Source organism: Pezoporus wallicus, unplaced genomic scaffold, assembly GCF_028554395.1.
Source record: "Pezoporus wallicus isolate ANWC-B61680 ecotype Strahan unplaced genomic scaffold, APGP_CSIRO_Pwel_v1 contig_4901, whole genome shotgun sequence".
Taxonomy (NCBI): Eukaryota; Metazoa; Chordata; class Aves; order Psittaciformes; family Psittacidae; genus Pezoporus; species Pezoporus wallicus.
In genome coordinates this window covers 3,086,823-3,111,959 of record NW_026640354.1, presented here as the reverse complement: position 1 = coordinate 3,111,959, position 25,137 = coordinate 3,086,823, and the positions used below count along the sequence as shown (strand labels likewise).

At 35.8% G+C, this 25,137-nt stretch overlaps 1 protein-coding gene across 8 annotated transcripts in view; it reads left to right on the top strand.

The window, feature by feature from the left end:
• Positions 1-24,479, top strand: part of ADGRB3 (adhesion G protein-coupled receptor B3) — a 468,139-nt gene extending 443,660 nt beyond the window's left edge. For 5 of the 8 annotated variants that reach the window (XM_057418854.1, XM_057418850.1, XM_057418851.1 and 2 more), the window contains 6 exons: positions 551-590; positions 2,762-3,405; positions 3,564-3,677; positions 14,504-14,539; positions 21,661-21,765; positions 23,680-24,479. In XM_057418854.1, the coding sequence (XP_057274837.1) occupies positions 551-590; positions 2,762-3,405; positions 3,564-3,677; positions 14,504-14,539; positions 21,661-21,765; positions 23,680-23,868 (1,128 nt within the window). In that variant the 3' untranslated portion in view covers positions 23,869-24,479. The remainder of the gene's footprint in view (positions 1-550; positions 591-2,761; positions 3,406-3,563; positions 3,678-14,503; positions 14,540-21,660; positions 21,766-23,679) is intronic. The other 3 variants (XM_057418855.1, XM_057418852.1, XM_057418856.1) reach the window with 2 other exon arrangements.
• Positions 24,480-25,137: the final 658 nt, after the last annotated feature.

The following is a 25,137-nucleotide window of genomic DNA, read 5'->3' as shown; positions in this document are numbered from 1 at the left end:
TAAATAATAGTTGTTTTCAGAGAGTACAAGGTTTATGTGATTACATTAGTAGCAAGGGTGGACAGAATGTTGCATAATAAATAACCACTTCATAACAAATTAATCAAGTTCCAGACAGGGTGGACTAATTGGATTGCACTTATTCACAGTAATTTGTATTGCAGACTATTTTCCATACTTCTTTTGATAAAATCACTATGAAAAGCTTCCTGAAAGATGATCCTTCAATGAGATATAGAAGTTACTCTTCCACATACATAAAAATGTATACACTGTATCATTTTATTAAAATTATATACTCTATTTCCACCTATTTTATTTTATTTTTTCTGGTCAGGCAGCATACTTTGAAAACCACCCACTTATACTTTAGGAAACTTTGTAAAGTTCTGCTGTTGTAAAACAATACACTTCACCTTCCCAGCAACAAGAAACCACTTTTAAGAGACTATGACTCTGTAAGTAGGACATTTTGGAAGTGCTAGTTGACAAAAAGATATTGTGGTTTTCAGTTAATAATGGTTGACCTGTTCGTTGTTTCTTGTTACAGACCGATTTTGAAAAGGACGTGGACATTGCTTGTCGGTCAGGTAAGAACATCAAGAGAGCATTTAGCCAGCACAAAGAAGTCTTGTACTAGCTCCTTGTGAAGGGCTTAAATGTTTACAACACATAAATGTAGAGAAAAGTGATACTACTGTATAAATACATTTATTTCATTTTCTTACAAAAGCCTTTTAGAGTTCAGCAGCTGGGAAGTAATTATCTATTGAAGGCAAATGGAAAAAAGATCAGTCTTAACACACAAAACTTTCCTTGCTCTGCTACACAAGCTAATGTGAAACCATCATTTTGCTATTAAAAAAGAAATAATGTATATATATATATATATATATATACAGTGTATCTTAACAGCTATGTCTATAAAGGATGCATCAATTGGTGTTAGTTTTTAAAAGGGTAAGTTTTTTTAACACTCTAAGTGATATCAACAGAGATTAAGCAACAGGGTATCAGGAAAACTAAATTTGATTCCACTTTACTGGAACAAGTTGGGGTCCTTCAAGACATGTCAGTAGTGTAATCTTTACTTAGTCAGCTATGTCTGTTTCCACATACCTTAAGTAACACTTTTTAAACAATTTATTTTCTAACCTTGCTTACAGAAAGTACAGGACAAAATAAATTACCATTTCAACTGTATAGACATTTTTAAATCTAAGAGATATTCCCAAAGAACAGTTTTTCCTAGGGAGGCAATCCTACCTAGACACCCTCATTTTTGAATGAAGAGAGAAAGAAAGAGAGAGTGACCCTCTCCATAGGGTGAGTCAGGGCAGAGGCTGATCTGCATCACCTGCCTGAAGCACGCTGTCTCCCTTCACTGGCCCTATGAGGAGCCAAGAAGGCTGATCTCATTAAGGTAAAGTTTGAATTTCCAGTCACCCACATTTAAAAAACTGCCAGTTCAGTTTCTTGAAATATAGTAATAGCTCTTCCATATAGATTAGTTTTAATATGCACATGTATTTTGAAGGGACCAGGGTAGTGCATTGCAACTCTATCACATGTCTGTCATCATCCAAAACAAGTGCAAATCCAGCATTGGTCCATGTAGCTCCTACTCCTTACCTTTGCCAACATGGCCTTGCAGTAGGGAGAACCTTGCCAAGAGCATCCTTAACGGGATGGACTTTGAATACAGTGAGGATCAGGCTTTACTAGATAAACATTTAATCTCAGTTTCTTTTACTAAAAGATTTAAGAACAGATCACTTAACTGTCTTAACAAGTATGATTGGAAACAATGGAGCAGCCACACTTAAGTCAGGTATTTGCACTCTGTTGTTTAAAGGCAAATTGTTCTTTTCATAATGGAAACATGAGAGACAGTTTTTTTGTGAGGCAAGAGAGTGGGAAGCCTCATGAGCTTCTTGCTACAGAATATGGCACTAAGCTGACAGGTACTGGGGATCTGGATCATTATATCCCTTAGGCTGCCAAAACGGATGTAAATGTAATACCAAAGATACTTCAAGTTATCTTACTGTCTCAGCCCATGAGCTGGATTTTATTGCACAAACTAGCACTGGTACGAATTAAAATATTTTCAACTGGAACAAATAAGTCCTTGCAATTTTTTCCCAATATAGTTACTTTTTTGTCACTTTTTATTAAAAAAAAAAAAATAATAATTTAACACAGAATAATTTTAAAAGTCATTATAAAGGAAGATTTAGGAGCTCAGAAACACATGTTCATGGTTATAATCTTATGGTAGGTCATTACAATGGATTGACAAAATTATTCTGCCTTACAATCTGTTTGACATTTTGGAGGAGGTTATGCGGAGTTAATAATGGCAGTACAGATGTCATAGTGTTTTGGTTTTATTTTTTTAAAGCTTAATAGGGTTTCACATGGCAGGATTTTGTTTAAGCTGTAGGTCACCTAAGATCTATATAAGGCAGTAGGAATAAAGGAAGGAGTGCTTTTAACTTATATAAATGATGGAGGCTTAGTCAGAGATCTGTCAGTTATACTGTGCAGATTAAGAGATGTTGATCTAAAAAAAAACCCAAAAGACAACAAAACCAAACCTTCCCATAACAATGTTTATGGAAAAAATTATTAAATGAACAGAAAAAGAGTTTAAGAAGATGCACTGTTAAAAGGAGCACTGCTAAATAAAGCCACAAGAAAAAGTAGTGTTAGGCAGACATGGTGTCATGTCGTAATAATTTTGTTCTCTGACCCACAGTTCTGCATAAAGACATTGGACCTTGCAGAGCAGCAACTATAACAGGAACACTTTCTAGAATTTCACTAAATGATGAAGAGGAGGAGAAGGGACCGAACCCTGAAGGAATGAGCTATTCTACCTTGCCTGGAAACATTATCTCCAAAGTCATCATCCAGCAACCAACAGGTCTCCATATGCCTATGAGTATGAGTGAACTGGCCAATCAGTGCCTGAAAAAAGACAACAGTGAGTTGCGAAGGACTGTGTATTTATGCACTGATGATAATTTGAGAGGTGCAGATATGGACATAGTCCATCCTCAAGAACGCATGATAGAAAGTGACTATATAGTCATGCCCCGGGGCTCAGTAAATACCCAGCCATCACTGAAAGATGAGAGCAAAATGAATATAGGCATGGATACACTGCCTCATGAAAGGTTGTTGCACTACAAAGTTAATCCAGAGTTCAATATGAATCCTTCTGTAATGGACCAATTTAATATCAATTTAGACCAGCACCTTCCTACCCAAGAACATATGCAGAATTTACCATTTGAGCCCCGCACAGCAGTGAAGAATTTCATTGCCTCTGAGCTAGATGACACTACAGGATTATCAAGAAGTGAAACTGGATCCACAATATCAATGAGCTCCTTAGAGGTCAGTGGTGCATAAACAAATTGCATGCCCTGTTGTTCTAATTATTTGATAAGACAATAAATTGTGTCTTTTGTCTAAGGGGTGAAACTAATGTTTTAATTCAGTATAAATTATTGTTTGGGATCATACACTGCTGTTCCTATTTCTCTTATTATCAGAAGTGTTTATACCTAGAAAACAAGATTAAATTTTCCGAGCCAGTCTGTAGGAAACTCTATAGTCCTGGAGATTTAACATTCCACACGACTGCAAAGGATTTCGTGACCTACCAGGTAAAGTTCACTGGAAAATACTGTGTTGCTATGAGAAGAAAAGCTATTTCTGCAAGATACAAGTGATAATCACTTACCCTACCTGCAAGCACATGCAGTTGAAAATATTTGCCATTTTATTGCTGACAATCATATCTCTCTCAGATATGATAGGTCTGAGTCTGCTCTTACTCATGTAAATCTTGGATTTTTCCAGCCAATAGTTTACCATTTACTGATTAAATATTGTTTGCATGTGTGTGCAGGCATTGGTACAACTGATGTGTGCAATAGGTGCAAGTGGACATCATATCCTAGATTCCAGTCAGATTGTAAAAGTGAACTGAAAAACCTTTGAAAGGGATTCAGTTCATTACTACAATCTCTCTGTAGGATTTGAACACTATAAAAGTGAAAACAATTTATATTGTTTCTTCAGACCTAAGTATCAAACGCTGCCATTCCTGTTCAGCTTTTACTTATGCAAAACCACTAATGAGGTGGAATTAATTTCATAATTAAACCCCCTTAAGAATTAGAAATACATTTCACCAGCATTGGGTGGGAAAGAAAAAGACAAATGAGAAAAACATGGAACATACTCATCCCTGAAAGAACTTACAGATGCAAAAAAAGTCTACTGTGTATGCAAACTTACTGCCATTAACTTTTACTCAACAATATTTGGACCCGTCTGTGTAGAGAAACAGAGACTATACCTGACTTTTCAATTGTCAGAGAGAGAACTGTAGCAAATGCTTCATAAATAGGGGATATTTATGTATATTTCTTTTTAAATGGAGTTGAAGTTTTGTGTGTGGATTGACTGAAGAGTTTGGGCAGAAGATCAAACTTGGTTTATTTTCAAGAGATGCCTTTACCAGCTTTGAATGTGAAATATTCTCCATGCTGTTTATATTGTGTGTGTACTACCATAAGTTTCTACAAGACATAATTTAACAAAAAAAAAAAAAAAAATTGAAAAATGAAGTATGAGGCTTTGCAAGTAGTCAAATAGTATCTACTTTTTGTTTATTGCTAAAGTGAATATGTAAAATCTTGGGGCAAATTTTCAGTCATTTCTAAAAGATAGTGCAAGTGCTTGCCCACTTAGTGCTCAGGCAGACGGACTCTTTCAAAGCAAGTTTGCATTGTTAAAGAAGTTACTTCCTTCAGCTCAGGTATATTAGTTAATAGATATCATGTGGTGCAAAGGAGTGCTTCTCCAATTTAATGCAACCCCAGAAGGAGGATAGCTAAGATCACCTTCCTGTAGTATCTTCTCCTACCTATCTACCGTACTGTCTTTCAATTCATTTTTGTCAGATATAGGGGCTCAAATCCAGTCCAGTTAAGATTGGACATATGGGTGAGGTATCTAGGGAAGATTCATAATTCCTTGACAAGATAAATGTGCCACTATATCATCCACTCCACCTAAGGTCTGAATTACTCCTGGTGATGCCTCTCTCTTCCCATTGGTGATAAAGGCCATCTAGGAGACCTAAAAAAATAAGACCGTACTTAATTTGTAAAATTTGGGACAATAATCACTTCATCCTACACAGAATTTCAATTCCTGAGGCCATCAGAAAACATGGCTGAAAATCTCCGAGTATAGTGCACTGCTCCTTATTCTTTTTTTTGACTGCATTTGTCTCATATTTTAAACTTGCCTCTGAGATGGGATTTAGACACCAAATTTGAATCATTGTTCTGTATGTAATTTTTATTCTCAGATGGGACCACTAAGTATGAAGTAGAATATGTAGTAAAATATAATAAAATATGCTAGCAAATATTTAGCCTCTTCTACCTTTGTAAAAATATTAGGTTTAGAAAGCTGCATTTTGGTCCAGAAAGCTGTAAATAGTTATGTTGTTAAACCTTATTGAACCTAGCATAATTCCAAAGTATTAGGAAAAAAACAGATTTTAGGCAGATCAGAAATGAAAGGAACTGCTTTGTCTTTTGTGTCTGCTTTTGTGGTTCTCAACACTACTTGATTATATAACATTACTTCATCTTTTGATAAGGGTGCACTTCAATGAATTGAAGGTAGGAACATGAAAAAAAAATGTACATAGAAGAAAATCAATGTCTCAAGCAGATTCAGATGAACAGATCCAGCCAGATAAAAACTGTGATTGTATTTTACATATGTGCAGTGCGTAAAAAGCAAGGCTTGAGGTAAAGCCCCCAAATGTAGTTGGCTAAAACTGACCAGCTGGATTAAATTTACTGCTGCCATAAACAAAACAAAGAAGGGAGGGCAAGTTTTTTTTTATGTCCAGTACAATATAACTTTAAAAGATTTCAAGACCTTTCAAAAGACAAGGCTTTATCAGCCACTACGGAAAAGCAAACACTGCAGCAGGAAATTCAGATCATTCTCCCCATGTTTTTGCAGACAGAGCATGACAGGACAAAATAAAGGAGATGATGTTGAGCGGTAGGAATCCTCTCACTCATTCTGCTCATACTGCTGTCCCAACTGAAGTCCAACATAAAAGTTCATGGATTTCTGCTCTATAGGGACAGTTCCCCTTTCATTTTCCTGAAGAAACAGAGGTGTCCCAAGACAGCTGGTGAAGGCCTCCTTTTGTGTCTTCTGCATAATACAGGGAGTTGGGTTCTTCCACTGTGTTCCACTTTATGTTTCCAGGTGCTTTCTCTGGAATTAGCGTTATACTATTATTTTTATCATATAACTACACATTAATTGTCAACTACCATGTGAGTAAAATGCACTTAGGTAGTTGTGACCTCTGTTAACACAATTCTTCCTTTTTCTTTTAATTTAATTTAAGGTCAGTAACTATTAAGAACATAATAATGGGAATAGTTTATATAGCAGTTAGATAATTTATCATCTTATCAGAACACCTTAAGATGTTGTGTGACTCATTTTCAGACAAGATCTGACCCAGCTTCTGATTTCAAAAGTGCAATTATGATGCCACAAATACCTCAAGCCACAAAAATGCTGCAGGCATAACTGTTTGCAACTGGACACCCAGTAAAATACAATATATTGACATATATACAATAGTTCTTATATGCCCACTCGCTTTGTGGTGGATGGTAGTCTTTGTGGCCATAAAACCAAACCAGCAGAATTAGAGGACCCTTCAAAAAATATAAAGCTTATTTTTTTTCACATCTTAAAATAACATTATTTCTTTAAAATTTCATTTCCATCTTACTAGTGAAATACAAGAGTACTGTGTTTGAAGGAATCAGTTTACAGACCTATGTGCACTATCATTCAAAGAATCATGTTTGAAAAAAATAGCTTTTGAGTAATATCTTTACCTTTCTACATACATTAAATTGATTATTTTCTGTATTTTGCACATTCAAAGAAATAATCAGCCCTTAGAACATTGTGTCTATTCAAATAATTAAAAAGTGTATATAGTAATAAAAACATAGCCAAGAAAACAAAGCTGTGTAAAGTGAAAGCTAAATTATTTTTATGTTTTCTTTTTATGTTCTCTTTTATTTAAACTTTGTATTCATTATGATCACTGAAGATGGATGCTTTGGAATAGAACTATAGTATCAGTACAAGAATATATGTCCTGACTTTTAACTCTGCAGGGAGTTCTTTCACCCCTACCATTAGATATCTAAATGTAGGCATTCCCCTTCTGATATGCAAAAAGAGCTTTATGTATTTGAATCCCCTTTAGGGTCAATGATATGCACTTTAAGACCACTTTTAGACATCTACTCCAGGACAAAGAAAATCACATGCCCTCAGTGCAGATGTTTCTTTTTAGGTGTGATAAAGGAAGCCAGAATGATTAGTTTAGATATAAACATCAAAAATTATGATGTCCTAAATTTAGTCAGTTGTATCCTACAGTGTGTCACAAACTTTCTTCTCAAACTTTCTCCTAGTTTTTATATCTGCATATTTTTCTCTCAAGAAAATACTTCATTGGGAACAATCAAATGCTTTATTACCTATGAAGTGTATATTACATATACACTTTCAAAAGACAGTCTGAGAATGCCATAATATTTACATGCAAGTATTGCATACATAAGTGTAAACTTAAGGACCTGCAAATTCCAAATGTGCAAATCAGTGGGGTTTTATGTTATTTGGTATGTACCCAAGAGAACTCCTGCAATTATAGGCAAAGGCAGGCATATTAGTACATCATGGAGTTTCTTAGGAGGAGTAATTGAACATCTGGCTAATCTCCTATACATCCCTTATATGCTTGGATTAAAACTGGCTTTGCTACCTTGGCATCAAAGTGGAGTGTGCTTCTTCAGTTCAAAGTGTTTCAATTTTAATGAAGAAAGCACTCCCTGTACACTCTTCTGGAACAGTTTTTATTTTGGAAGTGCACACTCAAAGTGGTGTGCTCATGAAAATGAAATTACTTTGAAGTGAAGTAGTGCATTCCCAGCCACTGAGATGCAGAGAAAGGTTAGAAGGTTTAAATATAGGGGAAGAAGGTGCAACAGATAGACTGCCAGGATAAGTAATTAACTTCTTTTTCTTGTGTAAAGAAAAAATACAAGAGGAAGTAGACACCTGCTGCCTGAGTATGTGAGGAGACTTGCATCATTACCCTTGCAGAAGAAGAATGAAGGGTTCCTTCACAGGAATTTTGGCTAGTGTAATGTGAGCAGAAATGGAAAAAAACCTGAATGGAGACAAAGACTTTTAGCTATTTTTAAGATGAAGGCTATGCAAAGGCAGAAAATAAAACTATTTATTAAAGGGAAGAAAGAGCATCTGTTCTGTAAGAACAGGAAGGAAAGCACTTCCCAAATTGTTTGCCAGGTAAACAGCTGGAATTTTCTTTCCAGTCTCATATCTTCCTTCTTTATTTTCTTTCTGAGTTTCTGCTATGAGATTTTTATGTGGATGAAGACATAAAGCCCTTAGAATGGAAGCTGATTGTCTGACCCAAATAATCCTTCTGTATTCATTCATCAGAGCACTTAAGACATTCAAAGGCAGTCAGCTCCAGAGGTCCTTGGCCATATCACTGGCAGGGGACTTCAGGAAAAAAATACTGCTACAGCCAAGAAGATAAAGGGTCTAAAATTAAACAAATAAAACCCCCAAACAAGAAAATGAAAAAAAAAAAAAAAGAAAAAAACCACTCCCCCCAAAAATCCACAAAAAAAAACAGAGCAAAACAACCAACCAAACAACAAAAAACTAAAAAAAAAAAACAAAACAAACAGGAAAGGAGAGAATAAATACACAGTCAAAACAGTCAAGCTGGTCAATAAAGTACCAAAGCATCAGGCAGAACAAAACCAAATTGATGTGAAGTCATTTTGATTTACGATATGAGAAGTAAAAAGAGAGAGAAAAAGAGAACAAATATAGAAGATGAGCACCACAGGAATTTCCTCATTGTCATGTTTCCACATTGCATTTATTTTCAGGCATTTGGTATCTCAGATTTCTCTGCCTCCCATTCCTCATTTCATTCTTCAATAAGCTGTGGAGGCAGTTCTTGCCAATTTTGTGACTGTCAGTGAAATGAAATCTAGCCCTATAACAACACTCTCTTTCTTTCACTTGAGTGTGTAGGTTGCAGAGTCCTCTGACTTCAGAAATTGATGCACCTTATTTTCAGGTTACCATACAGGCGTGGGGGCAGAATCATGCAGAGTTGAGTCTCGTAACTGAAGATATAAAGAACTAAAATTTTAGTCAGTATTATGAAGGGTAACATATATTTCAGACTTTATATTATAAGCAGCTAACTTAACTATATATGATCCTTAAGAAACATATTTTCAATTGCTTGTATATTTAAAAAATGCTACGTGTTTCCCCTTCAGAAACACAAAGCAAGTGGGTTCAGCTGATTGACTAAATACATTTGCAGGTTACTGTATAAAGAAAAGGAGCAGCAAAGCAGAATAATTTTAAATTACTTTTAAATTGAGATCTCTGAAATTACATTTGTGCTGTGTGTTGACGTGCTGAATTCACTAGTATATTTTAGAGAATTAATATTCCCACATTAAAAAGCTATTTCATTTTTTCATGAAAATTTACTTGCTTTATGTCTAGCTCATGTTATGAACTAATAGCCATAATAATCTTCTATGGAGAAACTAAGGTATTTTTCAGTTATATACACGCAAAAGACATTTTAAATCAAAACTGTCTATCCACATTCCATTTTTATATCTCTGAGGGCCAAAAAAGATTTTCCCTTAATTTTGTTCTAGGAAAAAGTCCTCCCCAGGCTAAGATCTTGTATGTCAAATCTAATCTCAGACTGAATTGTAAACTGCAGATAATAAGGCTTTGTATTAATGGAAGCATGGTTATAGCCCTCACTATAATATGGTATCTCTGGTTTCAATTATGTGTTGCACAATGCAATATATCTTCAGGAGCATCTCATATAATTAATCAGGTAGTGCTGTAATGCAGACTAGAATAAGGAGAAAACCAGGCATTTGTCATTTTACAGAGATGGAGAGGAATTTTATTAGTCATTTAGTAAAAGCAGCTCTTTCCTGGTGCCAACAGATTAGTGCATGTTGGTGTATGGAAATTATTCTTCAGTATTCTATTTTCGTCCCTCAGCGAGCAGTTTAAAGTTGCTCTGGAATGACACAGAGAAGCTATATATGATTAGCACAAAGTAAAATTGGTTTAAAATAAATTACTACTGCAACCCTCTATTCACAGAATTTCACTTTGGTCCTGGCATGAAGGGCAGGGTTTGGTTTTTTGCCCCATGAAATTGATTTTATCAATTAAGACCAAAGAGCTGTAGAAATCAGAGATGGAAAAAATCCTGTCAGGTCATCTCTTCTATCAATGCAAGTACATTTTCTACAGTATATTTCTCTAATACATACTCAAACTTCAACACTAGAATAAAGGGCTGCAACTTTTCCTTAGAAGATTATGGTATAGTTGCATAAATTTTCTTTATTCCTTTTCAAAAAATTTCTCTGTGAATTACAACTTTTCAGGTTTTTCTCACACCAGCTTTATTTACTGGTTCAGAAACCTTCTTAGGTTTCTGAACAAGTATCTGTGCTTTCCTTTTCCAGAGCCAATATTTAAACAAGCTGTATCACTTTTTTCTCCCTTCCTCTTCATCTAGTGCTATTAACTCTTTAAAAGCACTTTCTGCTGTTCTCTTAAATTTTCCCAGTTTACAGGCATGATTTGGCTTCTGTCAGTGTAGAACTGATGCTGGAGTTGTTTAGAAGGGGCTCCCTGTTGCTGAACAGTTGCATTTGTCTTCAGCTTTTTAGGTAGTCCCTGTATTTGTTACCCTTGCAGGTCTCCAGCATTTAGGGCTCTTCCGATTGAAGAACAGATGACTGAGTAGTGAATAGGGAGCAGTTATTCATATTTCCTATAATATAAAAACCAGAGGCATCAAATGAAATGACTAAGGAATAAAAAAAGATGTAATTTCCTTTGTCATGTTATACATATTTAAATTATGGAATTCACTACCCCAACATATTTTGTGTGTCATAATTAGGAATAACTATAAAACATGATTAGACTAATAGAATGCTGTAAAAAAGTTGTATTAAACTCAATAGAGTAAGTTCCTCCCAAGGAAATTCCTAAAGTTCTTAAGGATTAGGGAGGGTATTGTAGCAAAATGTCTCTCTATACTTGTCCTCATTCCTGAAACACCACTGCAGAACCTGGACAAATACAAAAGAAGATATGAGGCATACTATAGATATTATGCTTTACAGATATTTTTTTATTTATATTCTACTAATGTTAATACTAAAGTGGACCCCAAACTGATCTTTGAAAAAAACACCGGCTTCTGGTCAATTTTTTATGTTGGCTAAAATAATTCTCATGTTTGCAAGTGGGTAAAAGGAACAGCTTCTTGAAAAGAAACATACTGATGCAACCAGTTCAGCAGCTCATTTGATGCAAGAGATTCCCCCACACACCTTTACTCCATTCAGCTGATACCTTTTCTTAATTTAAATTGTGGAATGAGCCAGATGGTTGATTTCTGAAATCATTTAGGTATGTGTGGAAAACCCCATTTTTCTCAGACAAAAGAGACATAACAAATAAGCTTCATATAAGAAAATAATTTCTTATGCGATCACAATTAAAGTAATGATTTGCATAGTTTACGCATATCATACAGAAACAGGGGAAGAATTGAGTAAAATGACAATTTTCAATTTGGACCGAAGAAAAACTATTCCAACCTTGTAAGATTCCCAACTACTTAATGCTTCTGAATATGTTCCCTCTCTCTCAAAAAAAAAACAAAAAAAAAAAACAAAACAAAACAACAAACAAAAAAAACCCCAAACCCACCACTGCAGTTATTTCAAGGCCAGGTAGGTAGCCAGGAGGACCTGATCATATACGTCATGGTGTCAGCAACAATACTGCAAATAACTTTCACTGGTGCGGGATCACCTTCATAACCAGCATCCTTTGTTTTCCAGGAACTCACAGAACTTGGCTTGCTACTGTTCGGACCTGTGGCAGTTACATACTTTTCATGTCTTAGGAGAATAGGCTCTGATAGCACTTAAACTGCAATTCACTGTATGCAGCCATGGAAAAAAGTGAAGCACAAGCACAGAACAGATGTTCTTCACTATATAAATTTAAAATAAATGTGATAGATTCTTGTTGAGCCTTAGAGAAATCCTCACTGAGATAAACCTGTGGTATGACCTGCTCAGTCATAACTGGTGTGATCTAACAGCAAAATTGCAATAGTTGCCTCTTTCTGACAATAGCACAGTTAAATATGTTGTAGTCTGTTAAATATGTCCTTTTACAGTGCTAGAGATGTCTGATGCAGAACCTAATAATCCAACTATGCCAGGAATTTTTCACTATGGTCAAGGAGATCTAAGGCAAAATACAAATGTTCCAGTTTTATAAATCACAGTATCCAGCAAACTACACATTTCTCTTAAATCTTCCATGTTTTCACTTAGAGTTCTCAGTCAGACAGTTCAATGGTATGAGGATTATTACTAAACTGTAGCTTAGATTTTACAAGCATTTTTCAAAGCTACTCCTGTAAACTTCACCTCATTATCTGCTGTGCATTTCTTTTGAAACTACTGAGCCTTTACAGTAGTAGATGTGCTCTAATTACACATTAAAAATAGATCCTTCATCATTACAAATGTATACATTTCTTCGGGTGCTGATTTACTGATGGATGATGAAGGCAGATGTCAAAGGTACACTAGTACCGTGGCTCTTTTACTATGAATAAGAAGTAAGAGCTTAGCTGGTTTGAGAATCCGGGCTTTTGAGAATCTGGCCCTCATATTTTTCTTACCCCGAAGACCTTCGTCGTTTTTGTGCTTTCATTACTTTTGAAAATTTTTTTTTTTAAATAATCTCTTTAAAGTGTGCTAGGTTAAATGAAGCCTTGCTGATTAAATATTACTTCTCAAAAGCTTGGTGGTGGTGGTTGTGCTAATTGTATTATAGACTGTGCTTTTATACTGCCTCCCAGCTCTTTAGGCATCAGAGTCTGTCAACAGTGCTACAGTGATATTCTTCATATTATTGTGGATTGGAGAATCAAAATTTTAGTACAAAACCAGACAACCTATGACAAAGTGGTATTATCAAGGGATCAGAGACCATCCATTTTCTGCAACTGAAAGACTTGTAAAATTATTCTTTGAATTGCAAGGAAAAAAATACAGCTTACTAAACCCTCCATATTTGTTAAGCCAAACAAAATCAGTCTAACACAGTCAGTAACATTACTCTTCATGACTTAATGGGTTTGACTTGTATCTTACTGCAGAAATTAGGTGCAATTTTTTGAAAAGGTTCCTTTACCATGGCTTAAAGTCATCCTATCCTACCACAAAAATTAGGGTTAGACTGTAGCAGCGAGCTTTTTTCTTTTTTTAGGGTACTTTTCCTTTCCTTTAACAATCCTTCCTGAAGTGGAATGTATCTTTTCTTTCCATTTGCATGTTCTTTGCACTCCTCTCAGCTCTTCCAACTTAGCTGCTTCTTTCTACATCTTTTTAGTCTATTGCAAGCTGTTCAATTTCCAACCTTAGGAGAACAAATATATTTTTATCTGTTCTTTATAATATTTCTGCTTCTTTCTGATATAATTTGACTTTATAATTGGGGTTTTTTAGAATCTGTACAAAAAAAAGTGCTAAATTATTTATGGTATGTCTAAGCAATCATATTCTGTTGCATTTTATAGAAGTGATTACTTCACTAGTAAATCATTTTTGCTTTATATCAGATGCTTTGAATCAGATTTGTCATAACTGTAAAAATATCATTGCTTTCTCCATCTAGATTGTCATTGCAAACAAACAAGCTGAAGCTATAGAAAGTGTAGATGGCTTTGGCTTGATTTTGCTTTCATTTATTCCATTAAAATCAATGGAGTTGTACCAATGTAAGCCTGATGTAGGAAAGAATCAATTTCTATGTATCTATAAAAATCTATATCATATATATGTATAGATAGCTGTGTAAAAAATATAGATATGATGTTAATTTGCAAATACCAAAGAAAGCATAGAAAGAGATATATTTTATAAACCAAGAGGTTCAATTGAATGCAAATAACATGTGTATTATTCATCCCAGTGAAATGCAGTCTGGTTTATTTCAGAAAAAAAGAATATGATAGTGGTCTAATAAACTCTATGCAAAGTCATGCATTAATCTTAAATTATCAACATAAAATCTACAGCCTCTTATAAAAATACCTAACATATACCTGAAACGAAAACAAGAATGTTATTTAGACTCATTAATATAATTTGGTGAATAGTCCCCTTGTTAATACAACCTCTTTTTTCTTTCTTTTTTTATTGCTTAATAGAGAAGAAAATCACGTTATTCGGACCTTGACTTTGAAGTAAGTTTTACTGAATTATTCCTGATTATTAAAGGTATTTCCCTAAAAGTAAACATGAAATCTTCAGCGTAGTAGGTGGCATAGGGTTGTTCAATTGGTACTGTACAGAACATGATGAACAATTCATTAAAACTACTTTGGTGCAACTTGTTTATAAAATATTCTGAGATCAACCTGTCATATTGCAATATTAACCATCATGGTTTCAGTTCTTAAATTTTCTGCCTCTTCATTTTCATCTGGGTTGGTTGTTTTTTTTTTTGTTTTTTTTGTTGGTTTTGGTTTTATTTCAGTTTGTTTTTTGCTGGCTATCTATCTATTGAAGTGTGACACTTCTGTAGGACAGGCCATGTTGCAGAAGGTGGCTTTGTTCAAGAGATTCTCAATCATTTGTTCTATCTCTTTTTCCGCAATACTTATTTACTGGCATATGAGATCCAAATACAAATAGTGATTATGAAGGTGACAAATTCTGAACTATGAAGTGCTGCCTTCGTTTAAGTTTATAGATCACATGCTATATAAAAAAATCAAGCTCAAGTAAGATTCTTTAGGTCGGACATGTACAATTTCAGACACAAGCCTTGCTGAGTGAGAAAGTTTTATTGTGTTAGTTAATGACCATTTTGTTCTATCTCAGTAAGTATGATTAAATCTGTTAGAGTTTTTTTTTTGTTTGAGGTTTTTCCTCTCTACTCTCTACCAGAAGAATACATGAATTAGTTTTCAAGGGGATGTTAATTATTTGGGGGTTTTGCACAGGTTGTCTGTTCATATGTATTAATAGTTTGATATAAATTATGGGTGACTCCAGAGAAGCTGATCATAGTTGCATGGAGCCTGCAGATCTCGGGCTAAACTTTAATATCCAAAGATCAGTGGGTATCAACCATAACTTTAAAAATTACCCTGTCTGCATGTACAAAGGCACATTTTGTTATTATTATTTGGGCTGTAAGCACAATAAATGTAATTTCAGATTTTACATTCTAGTCCATATAAGAGAAAGAGGCGGAACTACCAAAATTCAGTCATAGCAGTGGTAATAGAAGCCTTGCAATGAGAGGAGGGTTTGCTTTGGTGACCTGCTTTTGCTGACCAATACTGAAATGCTGACCATCCATGTCTGATTGTGGCTTCTTGGTAGTTTAACATCACATCTGAAACCCTTATGTAGTTTTCCCTGAGAGACTATAGCTACTTTAAGCCAACATGCAACATCTCAAATAATACACGGAAAGTTTAAGGAAAATAAAATTGAAAGCTTATTCTAAATATGCATTAGGATAAATGCATAGAAATGAAGAACATGAATCAAAAGCAAAAATCTGAGATGAAAGCAATTCTAAAATCAAACTAAGCAATGTGAACAGAAGTTTTATAATTATAGTGATATACAGAATTATGGATTTTACTGTTCTTTATTGAAAGGTAGGAATATCATGCCATTGACTATGAGAACATTCTCTGTGGCAACAGATACTAAAACATTCTTCCTCTCACTCAGGAAAGCGTAATCCAACATGAAATAAACACTAACAAAGCGGTGCACATTCTGTTCTTTCTTGCCTTGCTTGCACTGTTGTTGCTCCATGGCCTAATATTTTCAGAAGTATGATTATAATGCAGGAAAATGCATTTGTTTGTAAAAAGGGAAGGATGGGGCCATTGGGAGTGACTGCTGGGGAACTGAGAGTGGCAATGATATTGCACCAGTTGCTGCTGTGTTTTAGAAGTACTGATTTGGACTAAACCTATCTCACCTCCGTGTTTTATGGGTCCTCTGATTAAGCCTGCAGGCTTTCCTGTGTTCTCACACACAGCATGGCTGTCTCTCTGAGGTAAAGTAAAAAAAAAAGCTACAAATTGTTCAAATAGCCACATCCTGAGGAAGGGAATTGAGATAGTGTTGTGTGGCCAAAATGCTGCTATACTAATACTTCAGAGGAGCTTGACTGCGAAACAGAATGGAACCTGGAGGTGAGGTCAAGCTAGAGTGATCTGCCATACTACTTAAATGTTTAACACTTTCTCTGCTTTGTCTCTGATCAGTGCCAGCTGGCACTCTTTGAGATAACATCCTTCCACAATTCTGAGGACAACATATGCTGTGGATGTGGTTCTGAAGATAACGAATGCTAAGTATAAGTATGGAAAAGACTGTGTCAAGCTTGGCTCCCTGCTTCCTTTTTCCTTTTAACACTCAGCAGTCTCTACAGCCTCAACCTCTCACACTTCTTTCTACATCCATACAAGACAAACCCTCAGGCTACACCAATCTTACTAAATTAGACATTTGGAGAAATATTGCTGGCTGCCAAAATGCCAGGTCTTATATGGATGAAATTTTAAAATGATCTTCACCATCTTTATTCTGGACCACCCTTGTCTCTCCAAACAGTTCCTGTAATGTCCTTAGGAAACCAGTGCAACCTACGTACTGTTCAAACTAGGCAATTTGCTTGTAAGCTTCCTATTTTAGAGACTAAGAGAATTTAGTGGCATTCACAGAGAACATTCTATGCTAGATGGAGCCGGAGAATAGTCTTGAACATGTTTGACTTACTACTGCAGAGTCACAGTTTCATAGTTAAAATAAAAAAAAATAAGAAAAAAAAAGTAAATACTGTGCCAGTGGGCTGTAGTACAACACTCAACATAGACAATTTGAGGTAAAAACTAAGAAATCAAAAAAAGCCATTTTTTCCTGAGGGCCACAGATGAAACTCAAAGCCAGCTGCTATATAGTATGAACAGAGGCAGACTACAACTGTGCAACTTACCCAAGACCATAAAATACTCTTTTTCTCTGTTATCTCCAATATATGTAGAAATACAGATGCAGTTCTAAGGCCCTTTGCAATGGACTATAAATAATAGAAGTCGTGTAACTGTGCCGGGTAGTGTTATAGAAAACCTACGTCTCCAGTCAAACAAATAGGGAGAGAAAAAGATGATATCCAAACTGGCCAGCAAAACACTAATATAGTTGAACTTCAAAGTTTGCTAAAGTGAACAGTCAACATGTAACTGCTTTACAGCTATTTTCTTGCTATTATCAAGGATTAGTTTAGACTTATACATGCAGTTCAATATCAAAAACTTGACCAGGATGGGGCAGTCTGGGTTTTTTGGATACTTGCTTCTTCTGCCTGTTGTAACCCCAGAGAAGTGCCCTCCAACTCCAGCCATTATTTTGTGTTTTTTCCTAAAACTGGAAAGGTAGCTCTTTCATGAAGTCTTAGCACTAATACTTAGCAGTCAAATCAAATAAAATTCATTCTAATTATTTGAAAAGAAATACAGATGGTGTGGAAAATCCTGGGAGGGCTTTTTAATAGGTGTGTACTGACACTTAAAAAAAAATGTACAAGAGTTGAACTGTAATATTGGCATGTATTTTGAAGATTCAAGATCATAATTACCGTTAAATTCTACAAGATGATCTGAATCCTGGATATCCCCCACCATGCCCTTTCTATGAGGCATTCGTAGGATCTATTATGGTAGTAACATTTATGCCAAATAATATAGAAAAGTGCTTTATTGCCCTACTCCCCAGGATTCAAGTAATCTGTATCTCTTTTTTGTGCTCCACCCATAAGGGAGAGCAAGGATACACAGAACAAGTGTGAATACCAGAATGTCTTATTTTCTTTCCACAGAGCAGTAGACTCTCACCAGCAATAATACTAAATTGATCATTAATGGCCAGATCTGCATTCTTTCAGAATTTTATCTGCAATAGGTGTTTATTGTAACAACATTGCGAACTCACATGACAGTTATAAAATCATTCTCTTCCAAACCTGAAGATATCTCTTGAAGATAAAGGTGAAAAAAAATATGCCTTCAGGGAAAAATCCTTTCCTGTTCCTAAATTTGGCAACTGATCATACCTATAACATCTTGAAAACACAGCAGGTTTCCATTGTAGGGCTGGGAAGGCATTCCCCCATCTGTTCTTTTCTCTTAGCTGTTTCATACAATATTTGAGAGCATTTTTACCTGTGGCAATACATAAAATCTCCAAGTCAAATTGAAGAAGAATTATTAATATTATTGTTATTCATAAGATTGACCACAAATCTCCATGAGAGTATTTGTGCTTGATCTAGAGTTCAGCTAAAACCCTGTCACAAATAAAAAAAGGATGCTGGGTACAGAGTCATATTTAAGTCCTTCCCTTCTTGATGATAGCCATTCACACACTGAATACTCTTCTGAAAGTGGATGCTCGTCACTAAGGCTTAGTCTTTCAAAACACATATCTGATGTTACTTGTGAGTGGATATAGAAACGTGGAGGGGGTGTCAGTTCAGTCTGACCCCTTTACAGGTATGGGGCACAAGAGTTATAAAACCTGCAGGAAAGACCACAAGATGTGTGTCTGTGGTCTAACTAATTTTGCTGACTCGGGTGCTTCTGTAGGGGATGTGTCATTAATGGACAAATTAATGTCCGTTAGGTGCACCTAAAGAAGGTGTGCTTTCAAAGGACAGCCTTAGAAGCATCTTCACATTCTGTTCAGGTTCTGATGCTACAACAATCAACCTAGCATATATTGATCTAGATCTCTAGCTCTGTATTGATAAAACTTAGGTATTCCTAATATTAGTAAAGCTGTATTTTCCACATAAACCATGTAACAGAGAAAACAGATTAAACCCCTGCAAATACTTTGTGGGTTTTCTCATAATGGAGAAGGAATTACACAATAGGAATGGGTTGCCCAGGAAGCTGTGAATGCTCCATCCCTGGCAATGTTCAAGGCCAGGTTGGACGGAGCCTTGGGTGACATGGTTTAGTGTGAGGTTGGGTTGGAACTAGATGATCTTAAGGTCCTTTCCAACCTTAACTATTCTATGGTCCTATGATTCTATGATTTTCTAAAAAGGAGATAACATGGTGCTTTCTAATAAGGAATTTTAAAGGAATCTATAAGAGTTAAAGAAAATTTAAGGTACTGCACCTTAAGGTACTTAAGGTACTGCACCTGAACAAGAAAGATTGTTCTTTATAAGCAGTGGGGAGAGGTGGGTGTCAGTGGGTAGGAATTATGGAATGAAAGCCAGGAAAACACGAAGAAACCAAAAGATCCATAGGTACGTGTGCATACGAGTCATTCTGCTATTAAGAAGAAAATTTAAAGCCTTTTTCTAGCAGACTTCCCACTGCAAGTGTTTAATTTCTCCTCCCACCTGCTTCTCCTCAGGAATAATGTAATGAACTGAGTAAGACATTTGCATTATTCATCTTTGCTATTTAACGAATTCTTGGGTACACGATTCAGAAAAAATATCAGAAAGCATCATTCTCTATATTCCTAGCCTTCTATTAAAAAGTTTCCAACTGGAGGCACTTGTTTCACTGTCATAGGCTATTTCCTGCTTCTAGAGCCAGTACTTTAACCTACCAAATCCATTTTATCCCCATGAGCATGTCTCCTTATTTCAGCCAATAATAATCTCTGAGGCAGAACCTTTCTTTTTTCAATTCTATGTATATGAAATTTGCTACATATCCAAGTCTACCATAACAGCAATAGCTTAAAAGAATCACTAGGAAGTCACTTAAGTGAAACTCCCCTCATAAATTTAAATCAGCTATCTTTAGTTAAATTACATTTTGCAAATAGTTCCTCACCAAATCCTGCAAAATTGTTTCCATTATTCACCCCACAACTCTTGTTAAGTTAATAGGTCTTTAATTGCTGCTGTATCTCATGTCTCTTTTGTGAATAATGGTGCCAATTTCCTGTTCTCAGAAGTGAAACAAGTTCTGAAGTTACGGTGTAGCTATATTAAGGATTATATGGCTACTACAACATAGCTGTAGAAATGCATGGCCAAGGGAGCAGCCACATTTCATGAGATTTATAAACACAGAATGAAAATAAAAGATAAAATTTAAAATTGGTATTGGTTAAACATTATTTGAGGGTCAGCTACTGCCATTCCATATTAAGAGGTAGCAACACAGACTTGGCAGAAGCGTTACTTGCTGGGAAGGGTCACATTCAGGCACTGCATAAGTTTTCAGGGTTTGTCATGTACAATGCCAGGGAAAAATCAGGCTTTACAATTAGTAGACATGCATAGAGACTGGTGTCCTGCATCTTTTCTATGAACAGTATTGGCTGCTGCCCTGGCTGTAACTCAAGTTTAAGCAGTTATAAAAGCTTAAGAAAAGCCAAGTTAAGCCTGTCTGCTGTTGGACTGCGGTGACACATCCTCAATCCCTCCTGTGCCCTGTCCACCCAGACCACAGAACCATGAGATTGCTTGAACAGTAAGCAGCCTTCAGCTTTGCTCCAGAGGCTGGTCTGAAGCCATAGCTGAGCGTGAACTTGTTTGGAAACAGCTTACATAGTATGCTTGACAGTCGTAGGCTTGAAAACTGGCTTCACTCTCTATGTAGCTGCCAAGGCTGAGGGCTCCTCTAACTGTGGGCACTGTCTGGAGTCCCCACCTCTTGCATATGGGTGCCATATAATTAGTTTCTGTGGAAGAGTGCCCTGTGCATGGGCTGGAGGGAGGGTGGTTTCCAATTGGCCAGACCATGAAAAAGAAATCAAGTAAAATTGAAAAACTCTGTCATTCCAACTGCATTTTAGGATGATCTGAATGACAAAAGATGTCATAAAAAGACATAACATTTTGTGCTTTTCCATTTTGGACCAGGATGTCCAAGTTTAGTGCTCTCATAAAAATTATTCCCGTAGGAACCATTACTAACTTCTGTTGTATTCCTACAGAAATTAAAAAATAAGCATCCATGCTGAAAACAGAAATTCTAGAAAATACTGCTAATGTGCAAGAGAAATAGCCATCTGAGAAACTGCCATCACTTTCAAAATACATCTAGGCTAGCACAAACCCAGCGTCCCTTAGTTTCAACAACACAATAAATATGGGGTAAAACCAGCCTCTTGTGTACAGGAAGAACATTAAACAGAGAAGAGAGAAGGCTTGGTGCAATTCACTTCCATTGTTTGAGTCTACTGGGAAAAGATGGCCCTGCCAAATTCAATTTACTTTATTATGCTGGGGAAAATAATGCTTCCCCTAAAAAAGCCCAGATTTGATTATAAATATGAGCAATTATGTTTCATTTTGCAGAAGGTCATGCATACCAGAAAGAGGCACATGGAATTGTTTCAAGAGTTAAATCAGAAATTTCAGACACTGGACAGATTTCGGGATGTACCAAAATCAGGCAGTATGGTAAGTTTTCCTTCTTAAATATTTAAAATATGATATATCCTTGACAAGAGTCCCTTGAATCCAGTGTATTTCCCAAGAAGACCTCACTCTGTGCTACCTTTATATAGCCTCAGAAAGTAGAACAAAGGATATTTTCAGTAATCTAACCTATGACAACACTCATTAAGTTTTACAACTAGACCACAACTCACTGACTGACATCATTATAGAAGACAAGTAACTGAACTGTAGGGAACACATTTCAGATCTGTATGTGCCTACCAAGTCTACAGGACTTTGTGTAGAGAAAGCAGCTCACTAATGTAATTTGGCCAATAGGGCTTTTCCTCTAGTTAGACAAGCAGATATTAAATTAGCTACTATAAACAAGTCCAGCTAGATTTACCTGTGCATGAGATGATCCAGAAAGCACACAGGGTCTCTGCAAAGCTGCATCTTTTTCATAGCAGGTTTATAAATATTTACCATAGAAAAAGCAAAAATTAAATTCATCCTGAGTTGACTCTGCTATCATCATAACTCAAATTTATACACACACACTCATACACGCATGCATAACACCCTGACTACACCTGATGAGAGCAAGGAAATAGTTCATTCTGCCTAATTAAAACTGCTGATTTAGTGTGACATATTTGTTAGCTGTAATATTATCATTAGTAATAAATGTATATATAATTTTATAATGCGAAAACTGTATATTGAATGGAACTGAGCTAGAATCATTGTATTCTATAACTTTTTCAGAAGAGCTGCTCTCAGACATGAAGAAGAGATATTAAGCAGATGTGAGGCCAATGGATATACATCATTTACATCATCTTAATCCAGCAGAAATTTGGCCCTGATTCCTTGATGAACCTTTAGCTGTGATATGTGTTATTTTGCACCCAGTTCTCACTCACTCCCCCTACTGACATCCAAAGTCTGTATTTGCCTCCCTATTTGAGATTTGCCATCCATGTTAAGCTTGAATTAATTCAAAATCTCAAAGGGAATCTCAGTGGAAGAGTTGTGTTTACTCTGTCTCACATCAGCGCTCTGTTCTTGAAAGGTCTGCTAATAAAAGCTGTCTAGAGGAATGATCTATCTGTGAGAATCAGAGAGTGATCCAGGTACCTAAATATAGGCATCTTAGGCTATTTTAGATGGCCTCAAGTATCTTAATCGATGTTATGATACAGGCAGTGATGACACAGGAGATCTGCACCTCTCATGAAAGATAGAGATCCAGCAGAAAATTCAAAGTCATCTAAGATGGAGTAAAAATTATAGGGTTTGGCAACTAAGTCCCACCCAACATTATACAGCAGAAATCACTAATTAAATTAGTCTTAGTCCATGATGTCTTTTACTTTATAAAACTTAGCATTCAAAAAAAAATTCATTCAGTTGAAAATAAACAGCTTTCAACACATTAATCCTAATACACATGAGCTCATCAGCCTGTAAAGCAAGGTGACTCTCACAGCATTTTCAAGGACTAGGTTTCAGTGGTTCTGTCATGCACCTGCCCCAATTTAAAATCCAGCTGGCAATCTCTGTTTCAAACCACTCTATATTTCAGGCAGCAAGCTCTTCTCAATTACCTTTCCCTTCTCTTCTCCCACTTTTCTAGACAACTGCTATTAAAGAGATGGCTATTGGTACTGGATCACTCTGCCATTCCTCACATACATTGGCTCTTGTGAAAGAAAGGGTTTAGCTGGCAGCTCAGGTGAGGAGCCTGCCAAAGTGTTGATTGTTCACAGAGACAGTCACAAGGGTGCTGAACACTTGCCAGCCTGGCTCCCTGCAAATCCATTTCCCCTCTCTGCCTTCTGTGTCTCATGAGACCGCATTAACAATCAGCCGTATAAGTGAAAAACACCTTAGTTCATCCTCGGTTTTAATTCTTCTTTCTTTGGTCTTCAGGAGAACTCAGCACCAAGCAAGGCTCCATGGGAGAGTTTCAAAACCACAGGTGACTACCAACACTATACAACGATAAATGTATTAGACACAGAGGCAAAAGATGCTTTAGAACTCAGACCAGCAGAATGGGAGAAGTGTCTGAACTTGCCTTTAGATGTGCAAGAAGGTGACTTTCAAACAGAAGTTTAACAAAAACAAACTGAACAAAACAAAAATAATTAATTGCACTGACAATAAAGAGACTTTGGGAAGCCTGACACTCCTGTCTGAACATTGTGACTACTTTATGTCAGGCTCTTCCTGTGCCAAATGTCAGTGTTTTTTTTCGTACAGTATATTCCCACTAGTGCAGCTAGTGGAGAACCAGGTGTACAATTCTTACCATCGTGTGTTGTAAGTACCCGTGGAATGGATTTGTAAGGTAATCTTTATAGATAAACCTCAAGCAACGATTCATGTTGTAACAGCTTCATTTGGTTTAGTTTTCAAAAAACTTCACCATGAAGCACAATGTATATATTTATGCAGTTTTTAAAGTTTATAACAGTCTGTTTGGCCATTACTACACTTTTTACTTTATAATATAAAAGCAAAGGTTTTGTCATTAAATGAATGTCTGTTGAGCTACATTCTTCATTGCTTTAAATGCAATAAAGTAATAATCTCACTTTTATATGAATAATATATTTCACATCTTTATTATTGCAGTTTTCTCTGGAAAGCTCAGAGTAGCTTTCTCTGCTGCAGCTGTGTATAAAATATTTAAAATGTTGTATGGTGTAAATAAACCTTTGTCTACATATCAGTTTCTTAGTGTATTTTATTCTGTATTTGTTTATCTTAAATTTGCATATTTATGAAGTTTTATTTAAAAACACACATATTGAATATATATTTAGAGTTTTAATAGTATGTTGTTCTAGCTCCTGCAAGGAGTTTCAAAAGTGTATGAGTACATTTAGATAGCCATTCCTCATTTTCTTACATATTCTTTTGTGACAATGCGCCGTATAAATTGGACTTGTCAGAATACTGTTACAACTGTTCTGTTCTACAAGAATTTTTATCTTGTTGCAGGAAGACAAATAATGGAAAATAAGTTCTAAAGCACAGCACCCAAAGAAAATGTTGACTTAGAATCATTATATCTTCTGCATGGCCTTGTTTCTGTATAACAAAAAAGTCTGTAAAGATAAAAAATTCTGAATTATTTTAGACAAAAAAAAAGTGTGTTTCATATTATAAATCAAGAGCAGAGCATGGTTTATGTTGAAAATACAGTTAAACAATTACGAATAGAAAGAGTAAATCCTCCTTTCCATGCTTAGAACAAGATGCAGATCTTCAAAACATTCCCTCATCTACACCATAGCTGGGGGGGGCAGAGATGAAGTGTCATCTCAAATCTTCAGATTCTATATTTCTAACAGAAAGTTTTCAAACTGTTTCAGTTTCTGC